The sequence below is a fragment of the Phragmites australis genome, chromosome 22 (genome assembly GCF_958298935.1).
Source record: "Phragmites australis chromosome 22, lpPhrAust1.1, whole genome shotgun sequence".
Lineage (NCBI taxonomy): Eukaryota > Viridiplantae > Streptophyta > Magnoliopsida > Poales > Poaceae > Phragmites > Phragmites australis.
This window is the reverse complement of record NC_084942.1, coordinates 18,091,194-18,104,571: the sequence shown is the minus strand read 5'-3', so window position 1 is coordinate 18,104,571 and position 13,378 is coordinate 18,091,194. Positions and strand designations below refer to the sequence as shown.

At 42.8% G+C, this 13,378-nt stretch overlaps 1 protein-coding gene and 1 non-coding gene across 5 annotated transcripts; one reads left to right on the top strand and one right to left on the bottom strand.

Annotated features, from left to right (window-relative positions):
• Window positions 1-7,219: 7,219 nt before the first annotated feature.
• LOC133904972 (bifunctional 3-dehydroquinate dehydratase/shikimate dehydrogenase, chloroplastic-like) lies at window positions 7,220-12,347 on the top strand. 4 transcript variants are annotated; one of them, XR_009907540.1, is made up of 11 exons: window positions 7,317-7,588; window positions 7,843-7,948; window positions 8,338-8,556; window positions 9,347-9,702; window positions 9,824-9,887; window positions 9,985-10,090; window positions 10,170-10,310; window positions 10,814-10,962; window positions 11,053-11,215; window positions 11,307-11,411; window positions 11,778-12,347. XR_009907540.1 is itself a non-coding variant. In XM_062346646.1 (11 exons), the coding sequence occupies exons 1-10, from the start codon at window positions 7,353-7,355 to the stop codon at window positions 11,348-11,350; spliced, it is 1,575 nt and encodes a 524-aa protein (XP_062202630.1). In that variant the 5' UTR covers window positions 7,317-7,352; the 3' UTR covers window positions 11,351-11,354; window positions 11,778-12,347. The 4 variants fall into 4 exon arrangements, 3 of the variants coding, with proteins under 3 accessions (XP_062202631.1, XP_062202630.1, XP_062202629.1); XM_062346646.1 differs by having other exon boundaries at window positions 9,356-9,702; window positions 11,307-11,354; XM_062346645.1 differs by having other exon boundaries at window positions 11,307-11,354.
• Window positions 12,348-12,465: 118 nt separating this feature from the next.
• TRNAP-AGG (transfer RNA proline (anticodon AGG)) lies at window positions 12,466-12,537 on the bottom strand. Its single transcript has one exon. It is a non-coding gene; the product is annotated as a tRNA-Pro (tRNA).
• Between the last annotated feature and the right edge of the window lie 841 nt (window positions 12,538-13,378).

The window sequence follows — 13,378 nt, the reverse complement described above, 5'->3', positions numbered from 1 at the left end:
GATGCATTTTATAAGATAGACCAAACCTTCTTCGCAACATCAAAACTCAACTTGTCAACAATAGCCAGTAGACAGAGATAAATTAAAATGCCAAATAATGACTTGAGTAACATACCACGCTTTAAATGTTCTTTTTTAATACTACCAAATCAGCTTCATTAAATCACCGCAATTCCATATGACATATATCTCCCAATTCAACATGTATCTAGTCTGACAAGAGAAGGCCAAATTGCAACTTTAGTCAACCGAGAATATGAAGTCGTGCTGGTTCTTAGAGGAAACAAAAAACGATTTCAATAATTAACCATCAGATCATCATATCACAACATCCAAAAAGAAATCAACAGCATCAGTAATCAAGCATCTTCTTAATCATCACATAAACATCCTATGATTTACTATCATATTCTAGCACTCGCTTTAACCCCTAATAATTGGTCGAATCCAGTGTTTGAACCATGCTTATTCTTGTACAAAGTGATTATGCTAGTTACCTTGATCTTGAGGCCGTCAGCACGAGATGAGACAGTGGCTAGGATCACGGGCGTAGGCAGGGAGCTGTGGCAGGGAGTGGTTAGGATCATGACTCGTGGTAAAGTGTGCAAACTCTGCAGAGTATAAATTGATCGATCAGCCGTGGTCAAGGTCAAGAGCGGCTTGAACTTCTTTTTGATTAGTTGGGATCAAGGTTCTGGTATGGATGGTCGGGTAACCAGGTAATGGGATTATCTGGTGAGTTATGGTAGCCAGATATGGAATATGTGGTGAGTTTGGATAGCTGTTCCTCTTGTTTAAGTTGTGTCTTCACACTTAGTAAATAGGATGTCTGATTCAGAGAGTTATAGGTTAAGGTTGCTTAGTGCAGTAAACTAGTGTCTAATCTTTTCTTGACTTAAGCCCTCATGTCATATTTTTCTACACTTGCAGAGTACGATATGTACTCACACTTGTTATTTCCAATAATAAATGTTGCTCAGTTAGAGAAGGCTACACAAAGATCAAGGAAGTTGAAGACTACAGTGAAGACAGAACGTCATAGGTCGCGTTGCCCCCAGTCGATTGCCTGTGGTGTGCCCTGAAGCCTTCGTTGGATTTTCCTCTTGTTCTTCCGCTGCGGTTTAAAAATTCTGGTATTTGTTTTAATAAAGTTATTTTGTTCGATATAGAACTGTATATCACTGATGATGTCACCGCGTGTATGATAAAATAGATCATGGCATATATGTGGAATACACCTGGTTGTTCTTTTGAAAAACCGGGCATGACAATAGCCCCTCCCATGTCGCGAGGGTTACCGATTGTCCTGTCCACTGCACCAGCACTTGATCGATCTTCTGTCAGCCACGTTGATGCAAGCGTTGATCAATCTTCTGTTAGCCAGGTTGTCTCGTCCACTGCACCAGCATTTGATCGATCTTCTGTCAGCCGCATTGATGTCACGAGGGTGTATTTGAAACTGCAGCCTTGGAGCCACGTTGATGCAAGCGTCGTTGCAGGATCTTCTCGGGCACAGGTGGAGGATCGTCTTCTGTCAGCTACGTGGGCAATTGATCTTGCGCCATTGTCACCGAAGGAAGCGCCTTGCGCAGCTACAAGACGTGGATGACTGATTGGATACGGCAAGCCTCTTGAAAATCAATATGTCTTTTGAATGGGAGCTCCCTGAATCAACAAGCATTAAAACTGTTGTCTTATGAATATGGCCTTATAAGAAAATGGTCTTATGTGATTTAGTCCCCTTCACTGCTTATTGAGAAATGGTCATCAATATGTCCATATCACTGGTGTTGTCTCCTTCAGAAATCGGAATCATGGGCGCCAACTAATTGTCGGATTGCAAATAGTCTAAGATCTCTTCTACCACATGAAGCTGGATTGTGGTAGCACATTTGTGATCTGGAGCCCGTTTCTCCCAACAGAGATAGCATAGACCCTGCGCCCTAAGTGAGCACGAAGCGTTGCAAGTCGATCATCACTGTCGTTCGCCCTGGTAGCTTCTAAGCCACACTTGTCTTCAAGTCTGTCCGGTGATGCGTTCACACTTTGCTGACATGTGGAGGAGGCAATGACAAGGCAGATCGAACCAGACCACGTGAGCTTGGTAGCATATTAGGGCAACAGTCACGGCACTTGGTGGCCTCCAGTACTTCTTCCTGCAAACAAGCCAAGGACATGGCAGTATTGATATTTTGGGGTCGATGCAAAATCACAGCCACACGTATAATGTCCCTGAGCCCTTCTAGAAATTTTGCTATGAAAAACATTGGGTCCTAAGAGGCATGATGCGCCATCAAACTATGCATGAGGATAGTGAATCATTCTGTGTAGTTTGAGACATTAGAGGTTTGCCTAAGGCGAGTAAATTGGCGTAGGGATTGTTGAAACTCATCTTGGCCAAAAATTTTATTGATTACAGAGGTGAATTCCTCCGAATCTATGATTGTGGTGGAAAACTTGGTGGTTTGAAACAAAAAAGCTGCACTACCAGTGAAGTGCTGGTAGCTATGTTTACCCACAATTCATGTTGCACATGAAAAATGCAAAAATATGTCTCACACTAAATTTTCCATGATTTTGGTCCTTCCCCAATCAAATTGCGGAAAATCCAAATGTGGTGGTAAGGCTGTTTGTTACCCCCAAACGATTGCGACACCAAATCCGAAGGAAAAGGAGTAGGAGATGGATCTGTGAAATAGGTCATACCCTTGACCGGTGGTGAAATTCCCCAATTTCTCACCCTGGTTCGAATTTCCATGTTGTGGCTACCTGGCCCATGATCACCGCTCTCCGGAGGAGTGGGGATCATCCAATCGATTCAATGCGGGGCCAGCGGAAGCAATGGAGGTCGACCATCACCTTGTCTGCCTCCCTTTACCCCAATGTCGATCTGTAGAACTTGCGCTCGCAGATCCTTGACCTCGCTCCATAGATCATTCACCGATGCCTCCATTTCCGGCTTCCAACACGTGAGAGCCTTCATCGTCGGGCTCATATCCTTCACGGTCTTTAGGATCATAGTATTGGATGCCTTCAACTCTGCCAATACCTTCATGATCTCCGCCGTCTTCCTTTGTTCTCACTTTTACTGTTGAGGGCGAGCGACTTACTCCAGTGGATCTGCTAGGATCGAAACTGCTCTGATGCCATATGTTACGACCAAGAAGTGTGAGAAGCAATTGAGTAGAACTCGGAGTGGGTAGCATTAGAATCCAAGGTAGAACGAGATCAAGTTTCATCGGAGAGGTTATGGGTTTAAGAGTTCATGGGGAGAGAGAGTTCATGTCTTTTTCCTCGCCCCTCTCTATCACTAAGATCTCTCCTATATGTGTCCACTTGCCAACACCTCATTTGGCGCACATAGCATTCAGGAATAGCACATTGGGCTTTTGGGCCCAGCCTGTGTCTCACTGAGCTCGAATGTAGTTCGTGTCTTGGGCCGTAGTCAATGAAGTGGTGGCCGTATCTTGTCTTGTGACACAGAGATGGGGCCTCTCCCTTTTTTCCTTTCACTAGTTAAATGCTCGTGCGTTGCAATGAGAATAAAAAAATTTCATGGGATAATAAAGATGACCGAAACATATTCCAAAATAACATAACGATGTCCTTATTCTTTTTGTCTGAATTCATAGGAGTACAAAAATAAGTTTGATAGTTAAATGCTCGTGCATTGCAATGGGAATCGAAAATTTTCACGAGATAATACATATGACTGAAACATATTCCAAAATAGCATAATGATGTCCTTGTTCTTTTTGTCTGAATTCACATGAGTACAAAATGCACCATGGAATTCGACAAGGGCCTGGTCGAGGAAGCTGGAGGAAGGTGGGGAGGTCGACGTCATGGCAACATGGTTTCAAGGAGAAACACAATTTCTAAATTGTAAGCAGTCAGAAAGCACTTTCTGCAGATGCATGCCTATCAGTTCTCATGAATGAAAGCAGTGCACTTGCATGATAAATTGTCAATGAAATCAAATGTTACGTGACTGAATTGCACTAAACAAAGTGAACCAAACCAAACTCTCGCAGTACCTAACATCTTCAGTTGGAAATATTTCACAAGTGCTAACACCAGTTTGCATGCAAACCTTTCACACCAAACATGTGGTAGCAGCCATACAACAAATATTTCACGCCAAACATGCATTCATTTCACATCAAATTAGTGCTAACAATAGTTATGCAATATCAAACTCATGGCATGCGTTCTCTGGCTTATAAAATCGTTCACTGACTTACAAAATCAAACTGATAGCCTGCATTCATGCTTAACATTGGCCCCTATTTGCCACAGGCTGAAGTTATTAGGGTAGTTATGAGACGACAATTAGTAGTGTCGATTAACATTTAATGCATTTCGAAAGATAGACCGGACTATCTTTGCAACATCAAAACTCAACTTGTCAACAGTAGCCGGTAGACAGAGATCAATTAAAATGCCAAATAATGACTTGAATAACATACCACGCTTTAAATGTTCTTTTTTAATACTACCAAATCAGCTTCATTAAATCACCGCAATTCCATATGGTATATATCTCCCAATTCAACATGTATCTAGTCTGACAAGAGAAGGCCAAATTGCAACTTTTAGTCAACCGAGAATATGAAATCGTGTTGTTCTCAGAGGAAAAAAATGATTTCAATAATTAACCATCAGATCATCATATCACAACATCCAAAAAGAAATCAATAGCATCAGTAATCAAGCATCTTCTTGATCATCACATCAACATCCTATGATTTACTATCAGATTCTAGCACTCGCTTTAACCCCTAATAATCAGTTGAATTCAGTGTTTGAACCATGCTTATTCCTGTACAATGTGATTATGCTAGTTACCTTGATCTTGAGGTCGTCAGCACGAGATGAGACAGTGGCTAGGATCACAGGCGTAGGCGAGGGAGCTGTGGCAAGGAGTGGCAGCGACATAATCATTATATGTGCATGGCATATAATGATCCCCGTCATCCGTGCCCTGCACGCCGCTGCATTTGACGGCAAGAGTGCAACCGCGCTGAATCGATTCCCCACTCAAGTGTTCCAATCCGAGCCCACACAGTCCGTCGTAGATGCGAATTTGAGCTCGGTCTTCATCGGCAGATCCTAAGATTTTAGTGGTCAGGGTGAACTAAAAATGTGACCTTATTAAATATAAATATTAAAATACTTATATATCAACTGTAAAAAATAATATTTAGGTAGTCCGTGAGCATTTACGATAAGTTAAAACAACTTGAAATACATCTGTTATGATAAGCTGAAACAACATGGATTGTGTCCAATCGAATGTATTCCAGGTTATTCCAGTTGACGATCGGATGTATTCTAGGTTATTCTAGTCTATCGTAAATGCTTGCGGGAACAAAATTATCGTAAATACTTATGGGAATAAAATTATGAGGGATCGGAGTACACATACTTATGCTTGCGTTAATACATGCTAGCTAGGTAGAGACACTCACTCGATCAATTGTATCTGTATACCTATATACAACTTGCTGCATGCAGCTCTAGTTGCTCACCAATACATGCAGCAGGTAGCTTGCAGTCATAGTATGGCTTTGGAGCTATATGCTCGCAGGTGACAGCACCATAGCACAAACGCTGCATTGGTAGGCAGCTGCTTACTGCTAAACGGCTAGGTTCAATTGTTGATGGTCAACCGGCTGCGTGCTTTTATGATTGGTAGCGTGAATGGTCAGGTTTATGATGGCAAAGATTAGGCGCACGTGGGAGCTGCCCTCGTACCGTGCAACGGAGCCGGACCCATCAATCGTCATAGCGAGCAGGGACTTTTTTATATTTCAAATATGCGATCTCAATAAGGGTCGAATCCATTTGATGTGAAGTAGAAACTATAGATGAGGAAAACCAGCGACGAAAACTCATATAGTAATGACTGATATCTGTCCTCGATCGAAGCTGTGGGCATATGGAATGCCTTGGAGTCGTGGTTCTGCGGAACGCAGAAAACTAGACTGTCTAGCTAGAAGAAAACACGAAATAGGTAAATAGCCAAATAGGGTAAGCATGCAAGTAGGTCACTTGATTTTTTATGGATCGAAGGAACTAGACCACCCACGTCCTACTATGCAAACTATTAGACCTACCTGCTATTTTAAACCTAATTCTATATGTTATCATACGAATTAGTAGACATGTATATTATACATAGGTACATGAAGAGGGGCCTAGGTTTTGGAGGCCTAGGACGGCCACCCCGCTCGACCCCCCTCAAGGTTGGCCCTGCATCTACAACGCTACTCTACTCCACTGCCGTTGACCACCTACGCAGCCCACACCACCAGGGAACCTCTCCATCAGGGGCACCCTCCTCCCTCGTCAGTTCCCCGCCATTGAGTCGTCCTCGACGGAATCTCCTTCCACCGCTGCCATTGTGCGTTGTTGTGCACACAGGCAGGTGCTGCTTGGTCAAGAGAGGCCACTGGCAGCAACGATTGCGATGAGCCGGTGAGGACGTCAGGGACAGAAGTGAGGAGGTTGCGTCCGTGGAGGCATGAGGAAGTGACATCAGCGAGGATATTAGGATTGGAAACGATAGGAGGACGGAGAGGAGCATACCGACATGACCTCCAGTGTGAGGATGAAGCCTGACTTTGCCTACCCCTCCATCCATCGTAAGGGAGGCATCCGTGCTGCCATCCCTCCTCCAAACCTCCCCATCTTCCTCTAGCATTAGCAGATGAAGGCCCCTGCCGTGAGGGCAACACCGATGCATTGTGTGAACGGCGGCGGGAAGGTGTGGCGTGGGCTGCCGCGCGAAAGCGAGTGCGGATCTAGAAGTGATCAGGGCGACTCGACGATGACAAAAAGGGCTCGTGACGACGCCTTGCTGCTCTAGAGGGGATCAGAACGAACTAAGAAGACATTGGGATGGGATAGGGAGGGGAGGGGAGGGGAGGCAAGTTGGGGGAGACAACGCACGCACAGATCGTGACCCATGAGTCGGTGTGGGCGGATGGATGGGGCACCATTTATGTGATGGTTTTGCGAATGACAGTTTTGTAGTAGCGGAGAGAGGCTCTGAGTGGGGATCGGGAGCGGAACGCATGCAGGTAGATGAAAGAGGTGGGTGAGTAGACGAAGAGGCTGACAATACATGGTTTAGAGTTTTTTTTTAAGTAAGTAGATTTCAGCATTTCTATTCTATGGCGTGTCCATGCGTTTGCATACACCCACGAGGGCCACGATCCAATCCAATCGCGACGCGCCACGTCAGACTCCACCAGCTGCCCGGAGGGAACAAACATAGCAGCGCACGAACTACGCAACCACCAACCAAAAGCGCAGTAGACCCCCCCCCCCCCCCGCCTGCGACGGCGATGTCGGTGTCGGCGGTGGTCCCGGCGGCGGTGGCGCGGCCTTCGCGGACGCTTGTCTGCGTGCCGGCGACAGCGCGGGCGCCCCGGGAGATGGCGGCGGAGCTGGGCGCCGCCGCCGCTCTCGGCGCCGACGTGGCGGAGCTCCGGCTCGACTGCCTCGCCGGCTTCGCGCCGCGCAGGGACCTGCCCGTCCTCCTCGCTGAGCCCCGCCCGCTCCCGGCTCTCGTCACCTACAGGTGGGTCCCGTCTGGGCCTGGCTGCCCCGCCCCGGTTGGTGGGGCGGGGATTAGGTTCTTCATTCTCGTGTGCGAGAGCTTCTTGGCGCATTCCGAGAGAACAATTGTGTAGGGGGAAAATGGGGGTTTTTATTTTAGAGTGTATTGTATCATCAGAGCAGAAATTCGTATTTGTCTGTTCAATTTTGTATGAAAGTTTCAGGATGTTTGCGGCCGTCCTAAGCTACGTATATTGCTTGATGTTGGTTGCACAGACCGAAGTGGGAAGGAGGCGAGTACGAAGGCGAAGATGAGCCACGGTTTGAGGCGCTCCTGTTGGCAATGGAGCTGGGAGCCGAGTACGTTGATATCGAGCTCAAGGTTAGTTCTACCCGCATTTCTTTTCGTTTGAGGAAGTGAATCACAAGACTACGCTGCTTGCAGTAATGTTTGGCAAAACGGTTTTCTTTCTTTGATTTCAGTTTGTTTCTTTATGATTGGTGAAATGACAAATAAAAGTTTGTGTACCTGTGTGGTGCAATACAAGTGAAGAATTAGATATCTGTGACTTGGACTACAGTTCGATGCAATTTATTCTCGTGCTATGATTTCTCGGACTTAAGTGACAGCCACAAAGATAAACCCTGTTTAATGTTGATTCATCAATAACTTGATTAATGATTGTCATGTGTTGGTAATGTTAATTAAATATGTCTTCTGAACCAGTGAATCTGTTGGCAGTTGGTTATTATGATCATGTTGTTGTACAGGTTGTTGATAAATTTATGAAACTTGTCTCTGGGAAGAAACCTGAAAATTGTAAGCTCATCGTTTCGTCCCATAATTTCGAGAACACTCCATCAGCAGAGGAGCTTGGAAATTTGGTGGCTCAGATACAAGCAACAGGGGCTGACATAGTGAAAATTGCAACAACTGCTACTGAAATTGTTGATGTGGCAAGAATGTTTCAAATACTTGTTCATTGTCAGGTGAGTTTAACGTCTGATTATACACACACACACACACACATATATACACATATACATATATATACACATGCACATATACATATACATATACATATACACATGCACATATACATACATACATACATACATACATACATACATATATATATATATATATATATATATATATATATAGTTAGTTAGTTAGTTAATTCGCAAAAAATAATTCTGCACAAGAGTTTTGTTCATCTCACTGTTGTTTATTGTGTCGTAGCGTGCAATCCGCAGCTGACGTTACCTTTTCTTCATATTCTAATGTTGGTTTTCAAAAGATTCATGGCCCTCTTAGTACTTTGCTAATCAGAAAACAAGTGGGTAAGTTCCCAATCTGTGGCAAGTAAGTTGTACTAGGATAGAACTACTGTACTGCTGGTGACTAAACATGGAATTTATAGTTGGATAGCTTGATTTTCATTACACGCTTTAGATTTGCTCTGGTCAATTGTTAAGTATCCACACTGTAGTATGAAAGCTCTGATTTATTGTACCTAAAATTCAAGATTGTTTGTGTGGTCCTTTCTTTCTGGTGTAAATGGATCCAAATATATATATATATATATATATATATATATATATATATATCTTATAAGTAATATTATCTGTGATTTTGTAACCTGTAACACAACCACACAAGTTGATCCAAAATTTCTTTGTTAGGATTTAGGGCTATGTGTTGATGTCCATGCTTCATTCTCAGTTGCTTTAATATGATTCCTAGATCACATTGTAATGTTTTTGAATAATGAATTAGGAAAAGCAGGTGCCAATCATTGGGCTGGTGATGAATGACAGAGGTTTTATTTCTCGGATTCTTTGCCCAAAATATGGTGGATACCTTACTTTTGGGTCTCTGGAGAAAGGAAAAAAATCTGCTCCTGCACAGCCAACAGCTGCAGACTTAATAAATCTGTACAATATTAGGCAGATAGGCCCAGATACTAAGGTCTTCGGTATTATTGGAAAGCCAGTTGGACACAGTAAAAGCCCAATTTTGCATAATGAAGCTTTCAGATCAGTGGGTTTCAACGCTGTGTATGTGCCGTTTTTGGTGGATGACTTGGTTCAATTTCTTAGTACCTACTCTTCACTAGACTTTGCTGGCTTCAGGTAGTTAATCTTAGTGTAGTGAGCCAAATAATCTGTTGCAATGATGTTATTCAGTTATATTGTCTATTCCTCCATATCTGACCGGACTTTTATTCTTTCCATCCAATTAATTGGACTGCAGTTGCACAATTCCCCATAAGGAAGCAGCAGTTAGGTGCTGTGATGAAGTCGATCCTATTGCCAGGGTAATTTAATTCCCATTTCTTTTGCCTGTCATTTATTAGATTGCTGAACCCTTTAGCGCACCCAGAGTAACATTTGGAATCACGATGTTTTCTTCAGGACATTGGAGCTGTTAATACAATCGTTAGAAGACCTGATGGAAAACTTGTAGGCTACAATACTGACTATGTTGGTGCTATTTCTGCTATTGAGGATGGAATAAGAGGTTTCTACATCCCACTACTTTATAATATATTATTGCTGATCAATATTAAAATCTAATTGCCTGTTTTAACAATTTGCAGCATCACAACCAACAGATCCAACCACATCCCCACTGGCTGGAAGGCTTTTCGTTGTTATTGGGGCTGGTGGTGCAGGGAAAGCACTAGCATATGGTGCAAAAGAGAAGGGAGCAAGAGTTGTAATTGCAAACCGTACTTTTGGTATGCACTTCTTCTGGACCCTTCTGCTCCACAGATTTTACCATTAACATGCACAGATTACATGCTACACATGCTAGAAAACGATTAAGTTATCACTGTGAATATTTACATTTTTTTATCCTTTTAAGAAAATATACAGTGTGCTGTTGCATTGGAATCATTTAAAGTATGTTGTCTTGTATGCCAAAAATCAGCATTCACTTTTGGAGCTCCTTCATGACAGCATTTTTTTAACAAATAAATAGAGGAGTTATGTCTTGTAGGTCAAACCTCTCAGCCTTTAACCTTTCTGGTTCCAAACTTAGCAATCTCTCCCAGCTTATCGACTACTACATGCTTATTTAACATGTCACTCATTGGGTTTCGAAATTTTGAATCGGGTTCTAGACTTCTTGTAATAGAATGTCTTTGTTCAGAAACTTTTTTGGCTACTGATTGTGCTGTTATGATAAAAAAAGACTTGTTGGAGAAGTTTAGAAGTAAAAGTTTCTTCAATTTTCCAGCACGTGCCCAAGAACTTGCCAACTTAATTGCGGGGCCTGCTTTGACTCTGGCGGAGTTGGAAAACTACCATCCGGAGGAAGGGATGATTCTTGCAAATACAACAGCCATTGGAATGCATCCAAATGTTAATGAAACTCCTTTATCTAAGGTCTTAAACTTGCTTGTCTGGTTTACTGCCAATTATAATCAATCTACTCTTCCTTCGCAGTTTTGTCTAATGACAGATATAATCTTGCAGCAAGCACTTAAATCCTATGCTGTTGTCTTTGATGCGGTCTACACACCAAAAGAGACTAGACTTCTCCGAGAAGCTGCAGAATGTGGAGCTACAGTTGTTAGTGGTCTGGAGATGTTTATAAGACAAGCAATGGGTCAATTTGAGCATTTCACGGGCATGCCAGGTAGTACTTTGATTGTCATTTTCTTATTCCGTTACTAAAGCAATAGTCATTAGCACTCATTACATCATTTCTTCAATGACTCGCCGTACAGCTCCAGATAGGTTGATGCGTGATATTGTTCTTACAAGGACGTAGTAAGGTTCGTCCAAAGACAACCTTCGCTTCCATCATAATTTCTGCAAAATTGATTCCAGTTGTATGTCCTCCTTCCAGCTTCTTCCTCAACTTTTAGAAACCGCTCTCTTGAACATGGGTGCAAATATAGGTTCATCTCATTACTTTTCTTCTATTGTTTGCCAAGATTCACTGTAGTTGCATTTTTCCTAGATTTCCGATTTGCCTATTGTTCAGTAACGAATTTTAGAATCCGTTATGGCTCAATATTGCAATGAGTTTTTTCCCTGTCATCAAGGTTGAAGAACCCGTTTAATCTTTGGATGGGTGCGAGAGATGTTACTTTTAGAGTTTGAACTCCATATAGGTTTATATGAAATTCGTTTGGTCATAATATGTACATACTGATCCCCATTGGCAGCAATTGAACAAGTTTCCTTATTTTCAGTGGATGATGACAAATTCCGAGGAATCGCAAATTCGTTGGACAACCCTGACAGCATGAAACCTCGTCTGTGAGCGATTCATCCAGGCCTGCGGCTTTCCCTTTTTTCTGGTTCAGATTTGGATTCAGCGGTCAGTTTGCCATTCAGCTGTTATAAATGAGATGGTGTTGACTGAAACATTTTAGTGTGTTAATTGTATCAGCCCAAAATTTTCTTCTCCCAAATGTGTACATCAAAGAACAGTAAGGAAAGGTTGCATGGGATTTTGTAGTAGAAAATATCCAGTTTCTGGGAATCAAGCGTGGTATGCTCCACTGTCCCATCAGAATCTCAGACGAGATGTTCTATTCTCATTTATCCGAGTGAAATGTTGTGGCGCCAGAAGTAAATGCAGGAACCTCAGCATCAGTTCAATGAAATTTGTAGTTTTCTTCAGATAGAACAACTTTTTTTCCACAAGAATTGCAATTGGAACAGTTGTAACGTTGTACAATTTGGAACAGTTCAAGAATTTATCATAGGAATTTGTAATGCAGGTATCAGTTTACATACACTTTGCAGCGATGGTCAAATTGGATCCTCTCTTTCTCTGGGAAAAAATGGAAACCGAGATGACAATTAAGCATTAACTGATGCTGAGGAGCCAAGTGTAGAACTTTCTGTGAGAAAAAAAAAGAGCATGGAAAAAAAGGGGCATTCCGAGAATTGAACTCGGGACCTCTCGCACCCTAAGCGAGAATCATACCACTAGACCAAATGCCCTTGGTTGCCATATTTTAAAATGTACAATGTAACTATAGTTCTTGCTGGGCACTAGACTATAACATAATTTTCAGAATTTTTTTTTGTTCAAATCGTATTCTTACAAAAGTTGTCTCTTCCTTGGTTCAAAGTCCCGGTCTTTTTCTTCCTCCCTACCACTCGAATCACGTCCTTTGAAAATCTTGGAAAAGAAGAAAGATTCTGGGAAAAGGCATCAATTATTCCAACGCAGAGGAACATGTCGAATGGACCTGCTGCGTAGTGGACTCGAGTGTGTGTGTGTGTGTGTGTGTGTGTGTGTGTGTGTGTTTTTTTTTCAGAGCGACTCGAGTGTGTCCTTGGGGAGGGAGACGTGACGCCCTCGACGTCGACGATGGGCTCCGTGCTGAGGGAGGCGGCGGACCCCCACCGTCTTGCTTGCTGACGCCGGCGTCGGCGCTCGCGACGAGCACGCGCGGCACGGTGCTCTCTGCTACAGGCAGAAAATATATGGAAAATGCAGCACATCAGGCAATTTCAGATGCTAAGTTAGAGACTATCATGACGAAGGCCTCGTCGAGCATCTAAGCAGATTTATCATCTGCCTAATTCTGAGATAGGACAGAGAAGATATACTTATGGGACCTATATAATTCACCAGGGTTGCTGTACGTATGGGCTTTTATGTCACCGTAATTACGATTAATTGCATTCTACTATAGACATTTATGTGAGAGAAGAATTGAGAAAGAAATAGAAATATCTATACTCCTATATAATTCACCAATTATAGCTGATCTGAATAATCTCTACTATTTATTCGAATTAATTAAATAGTCACCGTACAAAGTTAGATCCCGTT